The 23,975-nt window shown below is 44.0% G+C and overlaps 8 protein-coding genes across 8 annotated transcripts; 4 read left to right on the forward strand and 4 right to left on the reverse strand. All coding sequences in view use genetic code 12, as the record gives it.

Moving 5' to 3' along the window:
- Positions 1-150: 150 nt before the first annotated feature.
- LODBEIA_P44960 (uncharacterized protein) lies at positions 151-2,097 on the forward strand (the record flags this gene model as incomplete). The annotated part of the gene is made up of 1 exon (XM_066974723.1): positions 151-2,097. One exon carries the CDS (start codon positions 151-153, stop codon positions 2,095-2,097), a length of 1,947 nt encoding a protein of 648 aa, XP_066831434.1.
- A 1,044-nt stretch (positions 2,098-3,141) lies between these two features.
- Positions 3,142-4,311, forward strand: LODBEIA_P44970 (uncharacterized protein; the record flags this gene model as incomplete). Its single annotated transcript, XM_066974724.1, has 1 exon — positions 3,142-4,311. The coding sequence occupies one exon, from the start codon at positions 3,142-3,144 to the stop codon at positions 4,309-4,311; it is 1,170 nt and encodes a 389-aa protein (XP_066831435.1).
- A 1,128-nt stretch (positions 4,312-5,439) lies between these two features.
- On the reverse strand, positions 5,440-6,765 carry LODBEIA_P44980 (uncharacterized protein; the record flags this gene model as incomplete). The annotated part of the gene is made up of 1 exon (XM_066974725.1): positions 5,440-6,765. The coding sequence occupies one exon, from the start codon at positions 6,763-6,765 to the stop codon at positions 5,440-5,442; it is 1,326 nt and encodes a 441-aa protein (XP_066831436.1).
- A 779-nt stretch (positions 6,766-7,544) lies between these two features.
- LODBEIA_P44990 (uncharacterized protein) lies at positions 7,545-8,987 on the reverse strand (the record flags this gene model as incomplete). The annotated part of the gene is made up of 1 exon (XM_066974726.1): positions 7,545-8,987. One exon carries the CDS (start codon positions 8,985-8,987, stop codon positions 7,545-7,547), a length of 1,443 nt encoding a protein of 480 aa, XP_066831437.1.
- Positions 8,988-9,973: 986 nt separating this feature from the next.
- On the forward strand, positions 9,974-10,750 carry LODBEIA_P45000 (uncharacterized protein; the record flags this gene model as incomplete). Its single annotated transcript, XM_066974729.1, has 1 exon — positions 9,974-10,750. The coding sequence occupies one exon, from the start codon at positions 9,974-9,976 to the stop codon at positions 10,748-10,750; it is 777 nt and encodes a 258-aa protein (XP_066831438.1).
- A 121-nt stretch (positions 10,751-10,871) lies between these two features.
- Positions 10,872-12,041, reverse strand: LODBEIA_P45010 (uncharacterized protein; the record flags this gene model as incomplete). The annotated part of the gene is made up of 1 exon (XM_066974730.1): positions 10,872-12,041. The coding sequence occupies one exon, from the start codon at positions 12,039-12,041 to the stop codon at positions 10,872-10,874; it is 1,170 nt and encodes a 389-aa protein (XP_066831439.1).
- A 1,180-nt stretch (positions 12,042-13,221) lies between these two features.
- LODBEIA_P45020 (uncharacterized protein) lies at positions 13,222-14,013 on the forward strand (the record flags this gene model as incomplete). Its single annotated transcript, XM_066974731.1, has 1 exon — positions 13,222-14,013. The coding sequence occupies one exon, from the start codon at positions 13,222-13,224 to the stop codon at positions 14,011-14,013; it is 792 nt and encodes a 263-aa protein (XP_066831440.1).
- A 203-nt stretch (positions 14,014-14,216) lies between these two features.
- Positions 14,217-16,919, reverse strand: LODBEIA_P45030 (uncharacterized protein; the record flags this gene model as incomplete). Its single annotated transcript, XM_066974732.1, has 1 exon — positions 14,217-16,919. One exon carries the CDS (start codon positions 16,917-16,919, stop codon positions 14,217-14,219), a length of 2,703 nt encoding a protein of 900 aa, XP_066831441.1.
- Between the last annotated feature and the right edge of the window lie 7,056 nt (positions 16,920-23,975).

A 23,975-nucleotide genomic window follows, 5' to 3' on the forward strand; every position in this document is an offset into this window, starting at 1 on the left:
TTGCAAAAAGTTGCGACACCATCTCTCTCGGCATCGCGAAATTTTCGAATCTCCACCAGGGGAGGGAGGAACCATCTTACCTTTAACGTATATGAGAACCCTCACAAGTTCGTCAGTTCGTGAGCCAAGCCCCGCCTAGAAAGTTCCATAATGAGCGAAGATAGGCTACAGAGTATCATAAAGAATCCGCAGGATATTTTCAAACTCAAAAGTTCCACTCCTAGGGAGCCTCGTTCTTCAAATTTCTTTAACGATTTAACGAAATCATTCATAAATCCACTAGTCAAGGACTACTCTGTACTAGACGAGTTGTACATAGATGGGTTGGATTCAACACAAGTCTTTGGACAAGCAAAAATTGTACTCGATGGCATAGGAAGGCGATTGTTGGGGGAAGATATTCCCGATATTCGAGAACAGATAAGCAAAACTGGTAAAGACGTGCGAGAACAAGGGTCCGAAGACGAGGAGGATGTTTCGGAGTCTGAAGAAGAAGAAGCGGAAGCGGAAGGGAAAGGGAAGGTAGAAGAGTTGGAGGAGAGTGATTTCAAGGAAGAGGAGGATGAAGATGAAGATGAAGATGAAGAGACACTAGTGGGAGACGAAGAACAAGGAGAGTTTCAAGCTGAAGACGATGATGTAGATGAAGACGGAGACAATGACGAGGACGGGGACGACGACGAGGCGTCAGGACAGGAGCCGGCACACCAGAAGGACGCATTTGGCTTAAATGATGGATTTTTCGACATTGATCAGTACAACAAACAGGTCTTGGCGATGGAAAATGACGACCAAGATGATGGGGACGACTCTGAGGAAATTGACTACTTTGCAAGTCTAAGTGACGGTGACGGCGACAACGGCGACGAGGAAGGGGCAGAGGAAGAACAAATGGATTACTACGACGACTTTTACGATAAGCCTGGCAAGTTCAAAAAAGCAACCCCCAGGAGAAGAACAGGTGATGATGATGCATCGGACAACGAGGACAAGGAAGAAGAATATAGCGAAGGGGATTTTGCAGACGAAGAATACGACCAAGCGATTGATTCCGCTAGACTTGACTTGTTTGCCGATGAGCCCAGACAAGACCCCGTGAAAAACTCAAAGGGAGAAAACTTGTCTTCGTTTGAAAAACAGCAGCGCGCATTGCAGCAAGAAATCGCCAAATTGGAATCGGAGTTGGTGGCTGATAAAAAATGGACTTTAAAGGGAGAAGTCACCTCTAATGAAAGACCAAAGGAGTCGCTACTAGAAGAAAATGACATTTCATTCGACCGCACAGCAAAGCCCGTGCCGACGGTGACTGAGGAAATGACCGAGAGCATAGAAGACTTGATTCGGAAAAGGATCAAAAACGACGACTTCAACGATCTTCCACGAAGAATTGTGCAGGACTTGTCGCGATTCCACAAGGGACCTCAAGCTGAGGTCTCGGAACAGAAATCGACGCGAAACTTGGCTGAGCTTTACGAGGACGAGTACAACAAGGTTGACGCTCAACAAGAAGCATTAAACGACGAAGAAAAAAGGCAGCACGAGGAAATCAGCGAGTTGTTCATGAAAGTGACCCATAAACTAGATGCATTATGCTCCGCTCACTTCATACCCAAGCCACATGAAACCAAAAACATTGAAATAAAAGTGACAGACGCGAGCGCTCCCTTGGTCAGCATGGAGGACGCGCAACCCTTGCATGTTTCAAGTGATGCCAGACTCGCACCGCAGGAGGTGTACAAGATCGGTGACGATGCAGCCAAGGGCAACGGGGCCAAGGGCAAATCGGAAGTTCAGCTAAAGTCGGGTCTTTCTTATTCAAAAGACGAAATTGATCGCGATGATAAACAGAGGCTTAGACGAGCCAACAAGAGGAAAAAGGCTAAAAACTTTAAGGAAAGAGAAGAGCACAAGAGACAACGGACGATGCAGGAACCAAAGAGGCAAGACGGGAAATCGAATGCCGGCGAGGTTGTCGATACTTTGTCTAGGGCCAAGAACGTTACTGTTATCGGCAAGAAAGGCGAGTTTAGGGACGCAAAGGGCAACTTGAAGAAGAATGGTGGTGGCCCTCAAACTTCGCAAAATTTCAAGCTATAGGGATAGAGGTTACTTTTGCAAATATATATATACATACAGAAAACAAAAGTTACACTTGGTTAAGAGGCTCTGGAGCAACTTTTAGAAAGTTACATGACTTTGTAGATCATGCACTCATCAAACGCGTCTGCTACTCTCGTTCTACCTCTCGCGTGAATATGGGCACCAACTCAGGAGTCTTTTTTTGTTTTTTTTTTTCTTCAATCCAGGTGAGTTCATTCTGTCGTATATGGCACAACGCGTGGTCGCTTCACGAAGTAGAGACAATCGAGAATGGTGTCAGAGGGGCGTCAACGCTCATTTTTTTTTAAAAAAAACTCTACTCAGGAAGGAGGAATGGGGAGAAGGGGGTAGGTAGAAACAAGGAGGAGGCTTAAAACTGTGTTGTTTGCCGTGGGAGGAATTGATTTACTTGCTATCACCGACAACAAGTTTTTTTTTCTCGAGATCGGGTGTTTTGCAAACCGTGAAACTTTTGATGTTTCTCATGTTTCCGCAAGTGTTAGGAATAATGAGTTGGTACATTCCCACCTGGTTCTAGAAACCTCTTCCCTACTTCAGCTCTCAGCTTTCAGCTCTTAGTCCTGGGCTCTCCTCGTTTGCTCTCGGTGTTAAGGTTCTTGCTTTACCTGCCTTCTTTCGGGCCGTAATGAGGATGAATGTGAGAAACGCGCACTTGCTAAAGTGACTGGCTTTTGCCCCCAACTGGTACAACCGAAGCGTACCCATATCTACCGCGACGATTGCAGGGTATAAAAGTGAGAGAATTATGCACGGTTGACCACTCCTACTACTTACCGAAGTTGAAACAACCAGTTCTGAGCTCACAACCGGGATCCAGTATATCTCTATTAAATATATATGAAGCTGGCGCTGCGACGGGATTTTCGTATTCGAGGCGTCTCTCTACTCCGGCACCCAAACTCAAACTCAAGCTCAACTTCCAGATCTATATAACATTCATTTTTTCTTTCAAGACCGCCTACCTAATTGTCTGAGTGGTGTCATTGCCATTCATAATCGCTTTTTTTTCTTCATTTTACCATGATAAGTTTGGAGTTTGCACTCAAGATAGCGTCATTGCCGTATCCCATCTTGGTCTGTGTGCTTCAATATTACACCGTTGGAACCAAGTACTCCCGAACCAATATCGAGTTTAAGAAATCATTGTACAAGAATGTCTTGCTAGCCATGGAATACCATGTTTCCGGCAACTACCACAAGAAGGACATGATTGCAGTATGTTACCAGCCCATTGAAAAAATCATCAAAAAGTTTTCCAAGCACCCGTTAGCCGCGCCCTTGAATGATTTTGGGGCCAAGTTTGACAAGTACAGTTATTGGATCCACAGAGCCGAGGTGCCAAAGGAAGAAACCAATGTCTTGATCTACTTGCACGGGGGAGGCTACTTGGTCAATATGTTTGAATCGCAGTTTGTCTTTATCACTGCGTTGCATTATTCCTTAAATGACAAGGCAGCAGCCAAAACTTCAATCTTGGTGATTGATTATTCTTTGACCATGTTTGATCATGAATACCCGACTCAATTGTTTGAGTGCTTGACAACGTACAACAATTTGGTCAAGGCCGGCTACAAAAACATCATGCTTCTTGGTGACTCGGCCGGTTCACACATGTCGTTATCGCTTGCTAGAGCAATTGCATACCCCGACGAAGTGAAGCAGCAATTGGAACCCTTCCCTCAATTCAAATTGAATTTCAGTGTGTCCAGCTTACCTCAACCAAAAGCACTCATCTTGGATGCTCCGTGGGTTCAACCATGCACCAAACCGAAAGTGCCCTTTAGACACGGGCAAGATACATGGGGCGATCTTGGAGCGCTAGATATCAGCATGGGCACATTTTACAAAGGCAAGAATGACATCAATTTCATCAATAATTTCCTCACCTTCACAAATACCAATTGGCAAGACCACTGGGCGAAAGTTGATCCGATCAACAACGGCAACACAATAATGATTGTAGGTGAAAGAGAAGTGTTGAGAGATAGCGCTGAGGATTTTTACCACATGGTGAACAAAATGGGCAAGATTCACTACTATACTGAACCCGGTGGAATCCATGCTGGCTTGGTCTATGTTGAATCCTTGGACTACGCGTCTAAAAGGGGCGCCAAACGCGCTTTTGCGGGTGATTTTAAGAACAAGTATGGGTACAATTTAATTTCACAGTTTATCAATGAGAGGTCCTGAGCCACACAGGGTCTTGAAGAAAGGGGGATTCATTTTTTCTTTTTTTTTTTTTTTTTTTCTATTTGGCAATTGCACTTTAGATATATATACAAATTAAAGGAAATAAAAAGGGGGAGGGAAATTATTTAGTTCAATCGCAATATGGAGAATTTTAATGGGGTGTAGCTGTTTTGTAATAGAAACCAGTGATTTGGTATAAACGTAAGATCCGTCGCGTTCGAACTTGCGTGGTGTTGGAATGCGAGCTGTGATTTTCAACCGTTCTTGCTGTGAAAGAATAAAAAAAAACAGTCACGTGATTGAACAAGGTGTGCTCAAATTACAACACACACACAGAAATGACTCGGACGAGACTTGGTCTTCCCTCCTCTTTCCCGCGCATCTCAACCAGAATTTACCGCTCGCTAAGTACAGCTCAATACGGTTTTGATTGGAAGAGTTTTGGTCAAGTTTGGCTAAGATGTAAAGCAAAATCTGTTTAGTATATTAGTGTCCATGTATCATTACCATAACAAATGGCCGGTTAGTCTAGTGGTTTATGACGCGACCTTCACATTAAGAAGACGGTCGAGGTCCCGAGTTCAATCCTCGGACTGGTCACATTTGTTTCTTTTTTTCGACCAACTCAAAACCTTCTGTTGGTGATTCTATCTTTTTTCAATTTTTTTAGTCTACATGATGTAGCGAATGTGCTGAATTGGAGATACTCTTTGGTGAAAGTTGATCGATGTATTGTGAAACCTCCTTGGTAGGGAAACTTCATTGGGTCATTTGCGTGACCCCCTACTCCCTATAAACAACTCTTGTGGGTTGGTTTTTAGGTACAATACTATTATTTGCTTGAACCCACGTTTCAGAGTCCCGGTAGATAATTCTATGAAATTATTATTTCATGGTTTTTCGCCGTCATCTTGGTTGTTCCAGGAAGGAAGATTGTGGGAGTTCAGACAAGAGAGGGTTTTTCGCAACCATGGCTGCGCGAAACAGGAAGAGCTTTTTCTTTTCTTTTTTTCATTCAATTTTTGTCATAAAATGAAACGAAAGTTCCACTTTACCTTCTGTATAATGGTTAAACAGAGTGTGTAGCGTTTTTTTTGCCCATTGACATTATTGTAAATTTCAAAACATTTATAGAGTCATGAAATTAAAACGAGGTACGAAATACAATATTTGAGCAATGCTAGCGTTGGTCAATAGTTTTTTCCTAGGCTGGCTGAAAATATCCAATTCGCAAAACCCATCAGGAACAGCTTTATAATTATTATCATAAAGCTGAAACACGCGTGCAAACCGATCAAAACTTTTTTTAGTCGAAGAGGCTTGGTCAAAGAACAAACCATAGTCGCCCTCGTCTTGTAAGAACTTGAAGATGAAATTCGCTTGCCTTACGACTTCGGATCGAAACTTGTGGAACCGTGGCGTTAAAAGGAAACAATCATAGAAGCCCTTGAATACATAGTGGAGCTCATGCGGTGTGCCGAGCCACAATTTCTCAAAGCTCATCACGGGGCTATTCTTATCCGTGAGCGCTTCAGCTAGTGCCACGGCGCGATCCACCAAGATGGGGTTGCCGATGATGCGGAATGTTTCATACAAGGCCGACATGGCGACCCCAGCAGTTTGGATCAGCTTTGTGTTATACACCACCTTCTGTGTCTCGGAGAGCCGCGCCGAGTCGAGTCCATCGTAGAATAGCTTGTCCTTGGGATCCTGCAAGTGTGCAAACAAAAAATTGAAGCTCGCTTCGCCGAGTTTAAGCATCGACATGTCGTTGTTGATGCGGTGGAGGCGGAGGGCACTGCGCGCAGTTTGAACCGTGGCGATGGTGGAGACTCTGCTGGCCTTGTTGTTCTGGAGAATTGCTCCTCGGTCGTCAAAGTCGCGTGTCTTGATGTACTCCATAACTTCCACTGCGTATCGCAAGTACTCGTCCTCCCCCGTTTGCTCGTAAGCGTCGAGAAACACCTGGACAAGCTGGGCATTTTCATTGGTGTCGATCTCGTCGCCTCCCGGAGAAGTTGCAAATGCGCCATTTTCCAACCTGTATAGCAAGATGGACTTGAGAAGCTGCTTCATTTCTTTGGGGGTGATTTTCTTCACGTGGAGGATGGCCTGAGTCGCAACCACGACATCGGTCAATGCCGGATGTTTGAACTCAAATGTCGGACACGCATTATCGTTGAAATTCCACGTTTCCATACCTTGGCACCAAAAACGGTCCCAAACCGCATTTAGTGTGTGCAAAGATGTAGTCCCCCTAAGATCTGGAGTTGAACGCAACAAGTGGAACAACAGTGGTATCTTCCTCATATCCGTGGCTTTAATGGCCTTTTTTGGAGCTTGCTGGACGACTTGATAATCGCTTAGTGGGATTATGGCCGCCTCAGCTAGCCAAGCTGTCGTGATTATCGCCAAGTAAAGCGGTAGCAGTAGTAGTGGTAGTGGTAGGAGCATGCTAGGCTAAGATGGACACGGTCTGCTTCACCCTTAAATGACCAACCATAGGGACATGCTCTGGTATATAAACTTATATATATATACACATAAATACGTACAGCTAGCTCATCGGGTTCATATTATTACAGGTGGCTGCAAAGCCCTGACTTGACTTGGTGGCCCTATTTTTTGTTTCTTTTTTTCTCTTTGGCGGGAACGCACAAAGACCAGCAAACGCTTTTTTGCAACTGTACCAACACGCAGGCACAAGCAGGGTTTTTGAAAGGGAAGCTTTCTCTGGAAAAAATAAAAAGCTGAAGTGATAACTTCTATTATTATTTATGAAACCTTCGGAGGTGGACATCCCTGGTGCCAGCTTCACTGTGGTCTTTGTCTTTTGATAGATGGGTCTAGACTATTTTCCAGGGGGGCGCAAAACTCCCCCCTAAAGAGAATCTGTCACTTGGTAGCGTAAGTGGTACAGTTTTTTTTTTTTTGCAGCTATTGTCTGGTTTCAGAGTTGTACGCACAGATGTTTATTTGCCAGGGCAGTTCTAGTTCTTTTTTTTTTTGATTCTTAATTTCTATATAATACAACAAATATTCTAATGCTAATTGAACGAATGTCTCATGTCCGTGAACTTTGATGAGTAGCAACGCCACATAGAGAGAGTGAACTTTTTTTTGTTCTTTTTTCTTTTTTGGTTTTCTTCATCGGAGCTATCATTGAACCAAGACAGCTTATCGATGACATGATGAAGAGTCCCCCCCCCCCCCACAGTAATTCGGCGATTCAATTAGCTGAGCAACGACATTACATACAAGATTTGCGCTGCGCTCGCGTTGACCATGAGACTCTTTTTGGTGTGTTGCGACGTGTTGCCGTTGCAGAAAAGCAGGCTGTCCGGAAGGTAGTTTGGAGCGGCATTGGTGAATGTGTTTGTATACCGTCGATGAACCGGTGTAGAAGACGCCAGTATCATGTCGAAATAAAGATTCTTGTCCTCGGGATCTTGCAAGAACTGGTAAACAAAGTTGCCCTGCCTCGAGACCTCGGCTTTGTACTCATCAAAGTTTGAGCTGACTTGGAAAGCGTCATAAAAGCCAACGAAAAGTAAATGAACGTACAGCAAGCTATTATTCCATGTCTTTTGCGCAGTATAGAAAGCCCCGTTCCTGTTCGTGGCAGCCTGGGCTAAAGTCACCGCTTGGTTGAGAAAAGATCTTTGATAAGTGTGCTTGTAAAGTAACGACAATGTGCTCATCGCGCAGCCGACGGTGTATGTCAATTTCCCTTTATTGACCGAACTGAATGCCGTCTTATCTAACCCGTCGTAGAACAAATGGTCCGAGGGGTCTTGCAAATATTTAAACATGAAATTCATGCACTGCTCGGCAAATGGGATCAACGACAGGTCGCCATTCACCTCATATAGTCTCACTGCAGCTAACGCAGCTTCTACGGTGGAGATGGAAGCAATGTAGTTCTGATTCACCTGCCACACTATACCACCGGTGTTGTTATAATTTTGCGTCTGGAGGTACTTCATGATCCCCTCCGCTGTAGACAAATACTTCTGGTTCCCAGTCAACTTGTAAGCGTCTATAAACACCCACAATATTTGGCCGTTATCGTCGGCAAATATCTGATCTGGCAAGTTGGGGAAAGCCGAAAAGGCACCCGTATCCAGGTCCAAGTGGTTCATGATTTCGTCTATCGTCGTCTCCAAGCCTGAAACATCCTGCGTATCGGCTATCGCCTTGCCCAAGACTGCCAAATCCCAAAGCGAGAGCTCGTCAGACTTGCTATTATTGCAGATGCTATCGTCTTCGTTCCATCCGTTGCTGTTGTGGAATCGCAGCCACAACTCGCTCACGGTGTCGGTGTAAGCACTGCCAACTTGTGGAGTTGATGCCACCACTTGAACAAGATCAGTGGTCGGTGTCGCCTGCGATGCTCCCGCAGAGCTTGAGTATGTCTGCGAAAGACTGGTTGATGGTGGAGCCGTGGTTGTTGGCGGAGGTTGTGTTGGCAGATTTGGATGAGCCGTGACTGTGCTGGTGACCATCGCTGGTGTTGTCGGCGATGGTGCTATCGTTTGGAAAGGCCACCAATTCCCATTCATCATCTTGGTGACGATGGCAATTTGATGTGGAGCAACCCTCGTCTTGATAAGCACAGGGAATGCATAGACAATAGTGGTGAAAATGAAGAAGACCAAAAACCGAGGAAGAAGCATTGGGAAAATCCGGTTCCTAGAGTCTGTCTCTGGGAAAATTCATCATCGGTAGCCAATCTTGGGAGAGGAGAGGGCGGATATTTGGTTGAACTTATATCAAACAGTGCTGGTAAGTTCAATTCGTATCAAATCAAATCAACACAACCCAAAACTCCTCCACCCCACCCAGCATCCAAAACAACAGCTCGGAATCCGAGCAACAAGAAAACAATTGCGAGTAAACACCATGCCATTGTTCCTTCGCCTGTCCTTGTTTTTGATTCGTTTTTGGAAAACACCACCACCGTGAAATTTTGAGAGTGTTCCTCGACAGGGAGTGTCACAATCCTTTCTCTTCTTTTTTCTTTTTCTTGAACACGCAAAAATTCCATTCGTATATGTTTCAGTTTCGGCTAACGCTCTAAAAAGGGTCTAAATCTAAACTGATTGATGGCAAATGCTGTCCTATTTCGAAAATAAAGCGATGCACGACGCATCGCTTTGCCCAATTTAACCGAATGCGGGCTGATTGACCCAAAGGGTTCGACTCTTTATTCGTTTGTTTGTTTTGCTTCGGAACTTAGCTTGCGCAGAAGGGGACCCTTTTTTGGTCATACTGCAGCTGCCAGAACAAAAAAAAGAAAACTCGTGTCGTAGCTCATAGCTCGTGAACTTGGACAAAGCGATGCACGTTGTGAACAATTGAGATTTCTCTTGATAATTGTGCAACAGCAGAAGACATGCAAATTGAGCTGGAATTTGTTCTATGATGGCGATCGCATCTTTTAATGTTTACCAAAACAAAACGCATGCAAGACTGGTCTGATGAGATCATATGGCATCATTGTTCTTTTCCTTTCCTTCCTGGGCGTATTGGGAAGGTGGGCGAGTTCAAGATTTCGCGTTTCAATCAACTCGGCCTTCAATTCTAGAACAAGATCTTCAATACGAAAAAACCAAAAATTGAGGGCAAGAGTGGGAAAGACACCCAGCATAGTGCCCGTTCCATGCCCCGGTATCCGCAGCAATCTCAAACGCTAGCACGGGTGCTCAGGAGCCCCATATTGACCAACCCGACGAAATGGCTCTACGACGTGCCGAGAAAGCACTCGCACGAGTTGAGTGAAGAACGCGATATTTTCTACAACCGCCAGCATTTGCATTCAAATCCCTTTGCACAAGCGTTGATTCGAACCCGACCCGACTCAGGATGGAGTGTTGTACCTGAGGGAATATCCATCCCGCTCGCCGCTAGTAAAGCGCACGCTGAAGCGAAGCAAGAGCAAAAGAAGAAGAAGAAGAAACAGCAAATTTGTACATTGTCGCCAGTGTTGCAAGATGATAAAGTTGATTCAACTAGGAGTCCTCTATTTCGAGGGATCATCAACAACAAGCGAGTTATTGAGGATGTGAAGGAGAAGAACAAATTTATTGCCCGGTTCAGACTGTTTCTAGTGTGGAAGATGGGAATCAGCCAGGACGCAAGACCTGAACTAGCGCCAGACATGGCTGGCCTCATCGAAACGCACTATCGCTCAAAGATCCAGGAGATGCTCGAGCTTGTTGGCGATGAGCTTGAGCCAAGGTTGTCAACGAGGCAGCGAGATGGGATTTTGTGCACTTCGGTGGGAGGTTTGAGTCAATGGCGAGATGACCATTTGGAGGTGAACAAGTCAGCTTTCGGATTGGAGAATGACAAATTTGTGGAGTTTGAGAAACACCCAGAGTTGGCTAAACTTCTTGTAGCGTATGCTGGATACCATAGCAACAACCCCGGCTCTTAGATAGAGGAACTAGTAGAAAGAATAGACAACGAATGAAGTTGGAACTTGCTCTTCTATATTCGCAACAGATTCTAAACGGAAATTGTACTCATCAGCTGCATTCTCTCTTTTTCTTTATTTTTTAAATAACCCATATCGTCAATACAGCAGCAATCATATTGACCAAAAATGATGGCGTGTACGCATAGCCATCGCCCTTCTTTGGACTAGACTTGGAGCTGGCGGTTGAGCTGGCCAAGGAAGCAGAAGCCAAGGTCGTGGTAGCTGCTTCTTTCACGCCTTTAGCCCAAGAATTGACATCTTTCGCAGCAACTTGTTCATCGAATGACGTTGAATTGGAAACCCAAACCGTGGCATCACCATTAGAGTCGAATGAAACACCACCAACCATGGTGCCGGTTAAGTCTCGTTCGATGTATGAGCTGATGGCTAGTCCAGACTCGATCTCGCCAGTGCCTTGATAATCATGAATCGTGCTGTATAAATGAGTGTATTCGGTTTGGTTCATAATCTCGAAAATGTCAAATTCACCGCACCCGGACCTCCAACATGAGCAATTGACATTGTTTGAATATTGGGCAGTTCGAGGGATCTGCGCATTGAGCAACCAAATAGCGGGCATGTTGTAATTAGCCACATCCCAAGGCGAGTGCGTTTCATTGGGCATTTGGAACTCGAAAAGAAACATCTTTTCCGTACCGTAAAAGCCGTGGTAGGCGGGGATATCCGGCCTGTAAACTCCACAGTCGCCAGTAGTGCTCGATGAACCGCATGAGATATTGGTGAAGATGACATATTCCTGATTCGAGTTGATCAAGGTGTCCTTCGCCAAGACAGTCGAGGAATCGGCTTGACTCACACCATCTTCATCAGCAAAAGTCAACCCTAATCCTAAACACGAAGAATTACGACCGGCACGAGTTAAAAACGTAACGTTTTCACTAGCGCCACTGTCAGCGTCATAGTAGCTTAGTCTAGTCCAGTTGCCCGAGTTATCGTCTCCGTAAACATAGCCCAGCGAAACATAGGATGCAAATTTGTTCAACACCAAGGGCCCTCTAAAATGAACGCTCACTTCTTCATTCAAGGGGGTGTTTGCGCCGGAGAATGTTGTTCTTTGCGAAGCAAGTTGACACGAACAGTCGTCGCTGTAGATGTCATTGAGCGCCACGACGGGCGAATAGCCTCCTGAATAGCCAAAGTTTTCAAATTGAAGCAACTCTACTGCGTCTTTAGCTAGGACTACTGAAGATAACGATGCGAGTAATAATGAGGCAACAACTTTCAACATTTTTTTTTTTTTTGTAAATATGTAGATGTCCTGGCAAGTGCAGTGATTGAAGCAAAAAAATGAAGAGCCAAAAAAATGAAGAAGAATTAGAACGAACGTTGATGTAGATGAAGAAGAGCCAGAGAATGTTACGATTCTTGAAGGTTTTTCATTGAAAATGTTTTAAAAACGGGGGTATTGGGCAGAGGCAGGGGGGCCACGGGACGGGAATTGGAAGTGGGACACGGAACAAGGGGATCGGAGCACTGCCCGATAGTTCAAACACACACTAGTGCTGTCCGATATTGTCTTGCAAAGTAAATTAGATACATCACATAACCATCGATTGCGACAGCTCCAACTTTTTACTCAGTTGATTTATCAAGAAACCTCTCCTTTCTTCCCCCAACCGTGTGCCAGACGTATGGTGTATTATATCTGCCACTTACTATTCCCAATCGAGTTGAGATATAAATAGATCCTTGCGGCACGGTGTGTGCTTGAAAGAAACAATTATGTTATGAATCGGCATCGCTGATTCTGAGCCAAATGCAAAATTTCAAGGAGAACTGGACATGGCAGTAGGAGAGTGACTGGTTGATGGCGCCTAGTTTTCACCTCCAGCAACACCAGAGCTCTGAGCTTTCTCAGTGCTATTGAGGGGGTTTTTTTTTTCCGCGTAGAGGTTTTTCAAGCTCGGCACTTTGATTGAGCAGAAGCAAAATGGGGGTTTTTTTCACCAAATGAACGATCAACGTTCTAAGCCTTGTTCTCCTATTTTCGAGAGATAACCCTGTTTATGGCCGCTCTCAACAGGAAAAAGCGCCTCCTCCTCATCATCTGACCAGAACCCATATATTGGCCCACCTTTGATCTTTGCCACTACAAGCCAACGAGACGCTCTAGTAATGCCCCCTTGTCACGTGCGATTCCCCTTTAACTCCGCTAAAGCCGAAAAGGAGTTAAATGAGGTACCGAGCTGTCGGAGTTTTGGAGTACGTCACGTGATAGTCACGCGGCACAATCTCCAAGTGTCTCGAGAGATCTCGAATCTCTTCTTCATGAAAAAAAACAACCCAAACTAAACCACCAGCTAGCTGTACTGCAGCAGCTTACCAGTACCACACCCACACAAGTTTTCCCAACCGGAAAAAATCCACTCAATTGAAACAACTCGCAAAAAAAAACGAAAAAAAAAAGCATGCGCCATCATCTACGACTATTCACCACCAGCTCCATCTCGCGACTAAGCAAGCCCCGCGGACTCCATCATCATCAGCATCACCCGTCGCCAACGCATCCCCATAAACGGGTCACCACTCTGCCTCATCATCAGCCGCGGCACGCACACCACAGCGAGGTCTCCCAGATGTTCCGCGACGCCATGTCCCGCGTCGCGCAACAAGCAATGATCCTCACTTCCTCCACCTCGCCGCACACCGCGCAGAACATCAACCACGGCATGACTTTGGGATCGGTGGCGTCGCTCGCTGTGTATCCGCGCCCGCTCTTGCAATTCAACTTGCACTTGCCCTCGTACACATCGCGGTACTTGCACGAGTTTCAAGTCTGCTGTATCCATATGATGCCCGCGACGAAAAACGCAGCGAGACTAGCGCGGGTGTTTGCGCTGGGGGTCAAGCTCCACCATCGCGATGGCGAGGTGTTTCATGAGCGCACGCAGCCGTTCCGCGATTTGGTTGAAGGGCAGGAGTATTTCATGTATGATGTGCGGGGAGTTGTTGAAAAGGAGGGGGATGGTGGTGGTGAGGGTGACGGTGACGGTGAGGGTTTGAAGGTGCCGGTGTTGAGTGCTGCTGAGGTTGCGTTTGTGTGTCGGTGTCTGCGGTGTTTCACGGTTGATGACCATGAGATCTGGGTGGTTGAGGTCTTGGATGTGTTGCTGATGCGCGAGGAGTATCGCGAGCATAAGACTGGTGGGTTAATTTATTTTGATCGTGCGTTTAGGAAAATCGGCGAGAAATTGAGTTAGTTTGAGGTAGGGGGGAAAAAGGGGAAGAAGAAACGGTTTTTTATATCTTTACATTTTACGTTTAAGAGACAGCTCTTGGCTGTTACTTTCGGGATTTTTTTTTGGTTTTTTTTTGGTTTTTTTGGTTTTTGGTTTTTTTTTTTTTTTTTTTTTTTGGTTTTTTTGATTTTGCTTTTAAATGTGATTTAGATTTTGGTTCTCCGCTATACATGTACATACTCATCCCCGTTTTCAGCGTGCTCACCGTTGGATTGTAACAATTGACGACATTCGGCCTTTAATGCCTCGGTTTCATGAAAGATCTTTGGAAGAATAGTTTCAAATTTTTCATTGGTCTTTTTGATTCTCTTGGTGAACTTATTCAAGATTTCATTCTTTTTCAAATTCTTCAACTCTTGTTGCACTTGCTTCACTTCTTCTTGCTTAGCCGTTTGCTTTACAAGGAGTTTCTGGTACTTGGAAGCAAATTGGCTCGAATCCTGCTTGATCTTGGAAAGTTGAGATTTCATTTCCTTGATTCGCACTTCATGATTGGCATACTCTTCTTCCAAGTTCTTGATTTCTTCATTCTGCAAGTCTTGCTTCATGGATACATCCTGCTTGAGTTTTTCTTCCTGCTGCTGAGCCTCGCCGATTTCACTCTTAACAGCGTCAATTTCATTTTCCAATTGAATCACCGAATGCTTCAAACCTTGAATTTTACCAAAGACACGGTTCTCATTTGCTGGCTTGGTGCTGTTGTATTTGGAAATCTTGTTCTTGAGCACATCAATGGAGTTTCGCAAATCGGCAATCTTTTTGTTTTCATCCTTTTTAAATTTTTTCAACTTTTGTTTCAAAAGATCGGTTTGAGACATGGTCGAGACAAGCGAAGTCTGCAACGTCATCAACGACGAGTTTTCAGTCAACGACTGGTTGCTGATCTCATTGTTATCATTGGTGGTGTTTACGAGAAAGTAATTAACAAGCTTGTTTTTGCTGAATATCTCGACTTCATACTGGAAAAGTGGAGTTAACCCATAAATCGCGAGGTACGAGGCACCACCATTACCATCAGGAGTGAAGATTTTGAAACATGACCAAACTATGCTGTTTAATTTCACAAAGAGATTCTGATCAAATGTGCTAGCCAAGATTTTAAACACAACTTTGGTAGAATCAATCACCACAACAGCCATAGGCAGGTGCTGTTGGTGTGGTGATTCTTGTTGTCGATCCTTTCCCGAGTCGAGTGCTGTGGTATGGTGTCTGCTTTTGGTTGGTTCTCCATTGAATAGGTTCGGGTTCTTCAACATGGCCTTGCAAGCAGCAATGATGGACCAGAATGGCTGAACAATGATTGTATTCTCAATGATGGTTACATTTGGAGCAATGGTAGTCGTCATCAAAGACTTTGAAGTTGGCGACGACGACGACGTCGTGGTAGTGGTGGTGGTGGTGGTGGTGGTGGTATTAGTGGAAGTGGTGGGAGAAGTATGAGCCGCACCAGCAGCACCAGCAGAAGAAGAACAAGAAGCAGAAGAAGCAGAAGCAGCAGCATTATTCGGGTTTGATCTTGGCGCAATGATTGGTTTTGTAATTGAAGATGCTCGCATTCTGTTCTTCAATTTGGTGAGTTTACTATTGAACGGCGAAACAACAAAGTTTTCGAAATTTTTAAAAGCAATCGAGTTCCAATTTTTGTGATTTTTAAACTCTTCCCCCGGCTTGATATTAATTTCAATGTCTAAAAGTTTATTCAGGTCCACATTAACGGTAACTTCATCGCCGCTGCCAATGTTGGGCACTGAGTTTTGTATAATTGTTGATTTCTTGGTAAAGATGGCTCGATTGATTATATGTATCGATAAGAATAAATAAACTTGAGTCTTGTAGTCGTGAAAGTTGAAATTGTTGATATACGATAGATTAATCGGCAAGATTCTATTTTGTAGAATCTGGGAAAACGTGACATGATCAGTGGCTGATGGCGAAATATCTAGATGCATGGAGGAGAACTGGAACCAATTTAGTATATAGTTGATGTAGTTGATGATTATAAAGCAAAACAAGGCATTGACAAGGTTATTGTTGAAAAACATCTTGTTCTTATCGTCGTATTGGATCTTGGTGATGATTTTTTTGCTGGAAATGGAGCTGATATAGTTGATCGAGGAGGAGCCAATCAACTCGCTCAGTACAATCGACTTGGACAAAAGAATGAAATAGTTGAAGTAGTTTTTCTTTCTAAGGAACCGTGTTAATGTCAAGTAAATGATGGAGTCAATGATGGTAATCTTGAGCGCAGAAAAAGACATATCTTTCAATCCTCGATAAATGAATCGATGTTCCTTGGGCAACAAGTAGTTGATCAAAAACCTTCCTCCCATGAAATTTGAGCCCAACATCAAGTAAACGATGCAACAGACCAAGGAAAAGGATTGAGGCAAGGCAAGCATAATGAAAACAAGCGACAAGATATCACGCAAGCTCGACGTGGTGGGGAAAATCGAAGATGACGTTGGCGTTGCATGGTGATGATGATGGTGGTGGTAATGGTGGTGGTGTTCAACAGAAGCGCTTTGCAGTTGGGGGCTGTTCAGGTGCACAACATGGCCGTTTGTGTGCTTCTCGACATTTTTTTCGGCAAAGGGGCCGTTTCCGTTGGCTCTATTACCGTTGAGATGATGGTAGTGGTGATGATGGTGTGAAGTAGTTGTAGTGGCGCCAGTGCCGGTGCTATTAGTATCATTAGTGCTAGCTGGAGGTGTCGTTGCCGTTCTAGACAACAGCTTTTGCAGCTGCTGTTGCGAAGGCACCGTTGAAGTGTACGAAGACGAAGCTGAGGACGACAACGAAGTAGTGGAAGAAGATGCTGACAATGAACCTGACCCGAACTTGATACTCTTGACTGTTGTCTGATGCATTAGACGTGGAAAGATGGACCCATACAAACACAAACTCAGACTCAAAATTAGAAAGGGCAAGGAGCGTGGATGAGCCTAGCACAGTTGTGTGTGTGTGTGAGTGTCTCTTCTCTTTTTTTTATGTTGATCAAGAGCTTGTAGTGGTGGCGCTGGTTGCAAACCCTAGACCTTTCTTCTTTTCTTTTCTTTTCTTTTCTTTCTCCTTTGCTTTCCACTTGTTCGGTATCAAGGTGTGCTCTGAAACGTTTCATGCAAGAGCCTTGGTTGGTGTGCTGCAATCAAGAAAGGCAAGTGTTGTGTGTCAAAACAGGTTTGAAGGTTGGCTAAATTTTTCCATATGGTTTTTGGTAGTCCCTTTGAGAAGTCAAGATTTTTTTTATTCTTCCTCGCGCTCTTCGTCTTCCTTCCCGCCATAACTAGCCACCGGCCAATACCACTCTCACCTGTCAAACTGGCGACAGTTAAGCGCAGCTGGAGAACCCAGCGGGCTTCACGTCGAGGTGGAAAAGAAAGAGGAATAGTAAGAGGATGAAGAAGAAGGCGCCCTTCCCTGAAAGACGGCTTGTTCCAACCTCTCATTTCTAGAAAAAGAGATTGAAATAATACACCTATCCCTCGAAGCTCAAGACTCTCTTATCGCCCTGTTTTCTCTACTCAAGTCGTATCGAAATAAAAGATGGGGGGCAAGCCTCCTTCCCTCACCTCTGGGAAGTGGCGGTGGACGTTGCAAGAGGCGAGGACCAAGTTAAAAGAAAAAAGGTCAATTTTGGCTCCCAATACAAGTTCATTGGTTGGCTCATGTTGCAATTTTTTTCCCCCCATAGTTGCTGCTACCGCCGGTGCCCACTGACTTGCCCATTGGCGGGAGAGAAGATAGGGGCAGTTGCGTGTCGGGCAAAAGGGGACTTTGTTTTGTTTTTGACAGCAATGAGATGTTCACGCGACATCTGTCTGCGACACGCTACCATATATGTTCATCTTCTTTGTTAGCGCTAAACACAGGTAAAAAACGGAAGCGAAAGTGCACGACTCCAGCGGAAAAAAACTTTTCATTCGCGGAATGCGCTGGAAACTGACATCTGGTGGAAATCACGTGACACACAACTTTGACTGCGAAAAAAACAAAAGAAAAACTATTTGAAAAGAACGATGGAAGATCGGTAACAGGCGTACCCAACCCATTTAGTTTGCACTGCTTAAAAACGAGCACTGACATTGTTTTTTTTCTTTTTTTTACTACAAATTATCTGTGCTACGGTGTTTCGTATACTGAATCTTGGCCTATATTGGAATGAAATGTGGCAACTCAGTCCCGTTGAGTGAAAGGCTCTATTTTACAAAACCGTAATTGTCAGGTACCAATCACCGTTGGCATCACCACTCCACCTAGGAGAGTTTGCACCCTCTTCTCTTTAATCTAGTCTCTAAAAGTCTGCAGCCTTTTTTTTTTCCTCCATTCATCTCATGACGTAACTCGCCCTTGGCCACACCACAGTTAGCCCGAGCCGAAGTGTCTCTTTTCCAGTCAGGTGAGCCATAGAAAAAGACAAAGAGCACGGGCGGGATTACCGCGTATGGCGTCGTCATCCTCACCACGCCAAACGTTTGACTGAGCTGGAGCGCGAAAAAAAAAAAAAAACATCGAAAAAACCCGCAGATCTCAATTATACGGCCGGAATGAGCTTTGGCTCAGATTTGAAGAATTCACGCAATTTGTTTTTTTTTCTTTTTGACCTAGGCTTGTTCGTCTTGGTTGGCCGGCAAAATACGCCGCTACGAGGGAGGAAATAATGGAAAAAGTGAGGACGGCTATCGGAGTTTTTTTATTTTTGTTATTTTTACCTGCCTTTGCGGTGCGCGAGGTGACAATAGAGGACGAGATAGCAGTCGAGGTGGACGAGTGAAGCGGGAAAAAGAGCGGAAGATAGAATAGGAGTTCTCGAAAGCCACTTCGGAATGTCAAATGTCGAGGATTAGAAAGATACTGCTGAGATGATTGATGTCGATACTGGTGAGTTTGAAAAAGAAAAAAAAAAGAAAAGTCTCGATGAGACCAGCAGTAGTGAGAGCACCACTTCTACAAAAAATCAGACACTCGGCATTTGAATCCACCACAGCGGATAAATCCACTCGGAAAAAATTCACCAACGACAGACACAAAGTTTCTTGCAGGTGTGTTTTTTTTTTATTGTCGGGTGTGATTTAGACTGATTGGGATGAGATTACGAGATGAGATTGTTGCAATATTTTTTTTCTCTCTTCTGCGCAGACACACACACATACCCCTGTTTTTTTTCATCATAGAGACAGATCCGCGGAGGATGCTTGCTTGCTCACTTATTGTTTCATCGAACAGACTCTGAAGCTAATATACACCCTGTTTTGCCTTTAGATGTTCGACAGGATTACGTCAAGATCATTTAGAGTGTACAACATGATGGTGCAGTGGACGTTGAGATGTTACCCCATCTTTTTTGAAAAAGAAAAAGAATTCGCTGGAAATTACGAAACACTACTTTCTCTTCTCTCTTCACTACTGTAATCTTGTGTGTATGAGAAAATGCCAGTTTACTATTGGCGTAGAGATACTACTTGCCCATCTCTATCTTCTTTCGCTCCTTTCCAAATCGCCTCACGCTTGTGAAGTGACTTCATAACCTGATGGGGGGGGAAGGTAAATTCCATCTCGCCGTGGATCAGCAATATCCACCTCCTGTCAGCGGATAAATGACAAGTGGGGGGTGCGAGTCGAAAGTACAACTGCCGTTCTTCAATTCTGTATATACTCTTGTCCCCCGCCATACGATAGTAAATCTCTGTTTTCCAGCCGGGTAAATTTAGAACCGTTGAACCTGTATTTTATTTTTTTTCTCTATTGGCTCTACTTCACCCAGCAACATGTCCTGACTTCCAGCATGAGCCTGTCTGATAGCGACTACAAGCTGAGATTTCCGAATAAAAACAAGAAACAGTCGACGTTGGGAGGGGGGGTGTAAGGTTTGAAGGGGGAGAGACTTGTTCATTCCAGTCGTGAGAGAATTTTGAATCAATGATAACACCGTCCGGTCGAGTCTAGAATCAACACTCTTCCATAACAAGAATGCTATTTTTGTCTTTTTTTTTTCTTTTCTTTGCCTGTGGTGTGATTCTCTGCCGGTGCGATTTTATCATCGTTGGCGAAACATCGTCAAGTATAAGCGATGCCCTGCTAAATCTATACAAAGTCAACTAAATTACGGTTTGGTGTGTGTTTGAAGCCCCCGATCCCCCATCCCCGTCAAGTACCCATAACGCTGAGGACTTCTTTGAATCAACGCACAATTCAAGGTCTGAAATAAAGAAAGAAACAGAAAAGAAAATTCTCATCCCCGTCGCGACTGAAAGGGCCACCCAAATGAAAATGAAGAAAACCGTTGAGTTCTCTTTTTTTTTTTTGTTTATCACTCACAACAATAGCTCTTTGTTCTTTAATTTACAGTCGACAATTCTAAAGTTCCCACTGTCATGGGGGATCCTCAATTGAATAACTGGGCGTGTTTACACTCGAAATAAAACGACGTCAGTGGACGGCAGATCGAATCATTCGATTGAAATTAGTTGAACTAGCAGCAGAGAAGGAGAAGAAATGGCTGATCGTTGTCTGAGCCAAGCTGCGACTAAAACTGAATAACAGCCGAACCATAAAAAAAAGCAAACTTTGGCGCTCCACTTGAAGCGGGAATCGTCACCCTCTTCTTTTCTCTATTTTGAATATTCTCGAAATTGGTGCAGAAATTTGTCACTAAACATAAAACATAAAAACAAAAAAAAAAACAAAAAAAAAGCAGATAATTGGATCATCGAACTTTGGTGTAGGAGATTTGGGGGTGATGGAAGGAGGTAAGGGGGAACAATCTGGACTTGAAGGAGCAGCAGCAGCAGCAGCAGCAAGATTTTGGTTATGGTCCTTGGTTTTGGGTTGTTGGATTCGATTTCTTTCTTTTTTTTGTTGTTTTTTGATGTCGCGATGGACAAAACCAAACAGACGACACAAAGCGCACTGTTCTTGTTTCTATTCTTATTTTTAGTAGTAGGCACAACAACAATTCGCTGAGGGTGGGGGAAGGGGGGCGGGAGGGACTTTGCCAATGCCGAGGACGTGCCAGCAGGTGGTTTCAATTCTTGGGTTCAGACAGGGAACTTACGGCTTCGAGCAACGCCGAATGGAAAACGTCTCGTAACAGCCGGAGTAAGAGGTTGGTATGGGTTCTAATGTGTCTAGAAGCGAGTGAAGGAAAAAGAGGAAAAAAAGAAAGAACTCACGAGGCAGAGAAAAGAAAAAGAAGAAGAAGGTGGTGGTGGTGGCGGTGGTGAAGTATCATTCGGTTCATCTCGATGTGCTGAAATATGTCAACGCCCACAATATAAGTGTGGGATGTGTCTTAGTAGGCGTATTAATAGTTCAAAGATCTCTCGTCTGCCGTCTAGCGCACTCTTTTTTTCGTTTCGGCCAGGACGACACTTGACCACCAACTTGGGGAGGAGGACGGATATCTGTCAAGTTATTTTGATGCATATATATGTATCTTCAATGGCATCGTCTTTTGTACTTTTAATGGTGGTTAGGCCGGGGCTAGTGAAAGGTGATGGTGTTGTGGTTGGTTGGCGAGGTTTTAGTGTTATGCTTGGCTCAGAGATGACATTCCACACACAAAATCATAATCTGTTTTACTGTTAGGCTGCTGCTGGGGGTTAGCGAGAGCTGCCCACTTCCCAGTTGGAGTTGTACTTGTAGCAGCAGTCGTGATTGTAGGAAGCAGTAGCAGCAGCTTCAAAGTTGTTGGTATGCTCTTAGTCTGTAGTCGTTCCCCATTGTTTGAACCTGCCGATACCATTGAGTATCAGAAAACGGTGATGTGCATAATTTGTCTGTGTCTGTGGGTGTTATCCGACTCGTAGAATCTTGCCGAAAATTTTGGTTGTCAAAAATGTTGAAAAGTTTGTACTTCCACAACTCTTGGGCTCTTTTTCTTTCTCTCCATTTCAAAAATTCAGGCAACCTACATCCCACAAGACCTCTGTACACCGCCAACACAAGATCACCCCCCTGAACGGTTATCTGATTGAAGAAAAAAACTTTGTGTTGATACAACCCACCAAGTATCCAAGCAATCAATCAACCAATCGATAAAACAAACAAGCTCCCACTCCAAATAGCTCAGATATACGAGAGAGAGAGAGACTCAAAGATAGACATTTGGGCTGTTGAACCCAGAGACCAAACAACCCGACATATACTTACATCTACCACAGGCGCAGTTTTCCTGACAACACTCGCGAGGCTGCACTGTTAGGTAGACACGGGCCACCCTCCAGGCTTGGCGCTCTTTTAAGAATCAGACAGTAAAAAACTTGCATAGAGTATCTCAAGGCTTTTCTAAAAAGACCCTACGCATCGCCAATATCACCTCATACATCGTACATCTTTCATAAAAAATCTCCCGCTCAAGCAAAAGCACCTTTTGCTGATCACAGCCAACACACCTGCAGATAGACAAAATAACAGTGGTTTGCCGTTGCTGCATTTAAACGAGATCAGATATCGAGAGCGAAACTGGTGCCGAAAAGTTGAAGAGAGAGACAAAGTGCTTGAGTTTCAACAACTCCAACAGCAAACAAAAACAAAAAAACCAAGAGGGAAACAGGCATTTTTTTTGTTTTTTTGTCCAATCGTCTTCTGGATTCAGCTGAGCCACGTCATCACCTTTGTTGTTCGTCAATTTCTTCTGTTTTATTATTTGTCTTTTTCGTCTTTCCATAGTAAAATTTCCGGCGGGGGAGGGACTTATCTGGGGAAAACGAAGCTGATTGCGGGGCGCCGGCCACTTTGAAGGTTTTGTAACGTTTGTAACGCTTGTTGCTTGTATTCAACAGGACCGGGCTATTGTCGCGAAAGCAAACAATCGGACACTGGACAGAAAACACGACACACGACGCACACCCATTGCCGTGCCCTTTTCCATTTCCGCGACATATCAACAGATTGGTGACAATTGTACACGACATTTTTTTTTTTTTTTGTCAGAGCAGACCTTAACAAAAAAAAAAAAACAACATCCCACCACAAAATAAAAATTATTAAAAGTTGTGAAGACAACATCAGCAATAACAACCACCAATACCAGTACCTCCAGTACCACAAGAAGAACTCAGCGATTGCATCAAGCCAGTTCGTCTGTGAGAAGAATAAGAAGAGGAACTCAAGGATAAGAAGAAGAACAAAAAGAAGAGAAGGTTAGAAGAACACGACTTAATCATCAATCAATCGTTACAATCAAAAATTAAAAAAGATCAAGCCCAAAGGGAGTACAAAGAAACGTTGGGCTTTTAATCGAGTAATCAGCACAAGCACAAAAATAACCGAACCTCACCGAAGCTTGTCCGCTTGGAAATAAAAAAGACGTAAGAGCTCTGCCACTTTGAGAGTTTGAGCATCAACTGAGACGTTCAACTGGGATCAGACCAAGAACAAGAACAACTTTTGTAACTGAGAAATCTTCCCCCATTTCCTTCCCCCATCTCATCCATCCTACTTTTGAGATTTCAGGTTTGTTTTTTTTTTCTTTGAAAAATTTATCCAGCTGTGGGAGTTTAAAAATACTGCATACAAAAGTAGTTCCTTTTTATTCCGTTTGTTCACCTACTACCTACTACTTACTACTCACTGCTTACTGCTTACTGCTTACTACTTGCTTGACAAAGAGAAGTAGCAGAAGTAAGAGAAGTAACAGAAAAAGAAGAAGAAGAAGAAATTTGAGACTTTTCGCACAACACAAAAGAAGTGTCCATCTTGGGGGTTTTTTTTAACAATTTTTTTTTTTTTCGTTTGTTACTCAGTGGGATTTTTTTTTTCTTACTGTCTTTCACATCTCAATCAAACACTTCTCCTGCGTTCATCAAGTGCCTTTATTTTCAGTTTAACGACTAGTATCAACAAGATTTGAAGAAAAAAAAAAGGTTTGAGAAAACACCAGCTTTTCTTTTGTATCAGCTATCTGATCTATCGATTATTATCAT

Source organism: Lodderomyces beijingensis, assembly GCF_963989305.1.
Source record: "Lodderomyces beijingensis strain CBS 14171 genome assembly, chromosome: 5".
Lineage (NCBI taxonomy): Eukaryota > Fungi > Ascomycota > Pichiomycetes > Serinales > Debaryomycetaceae > Lodderomyces > Lodderomyces beijingensis.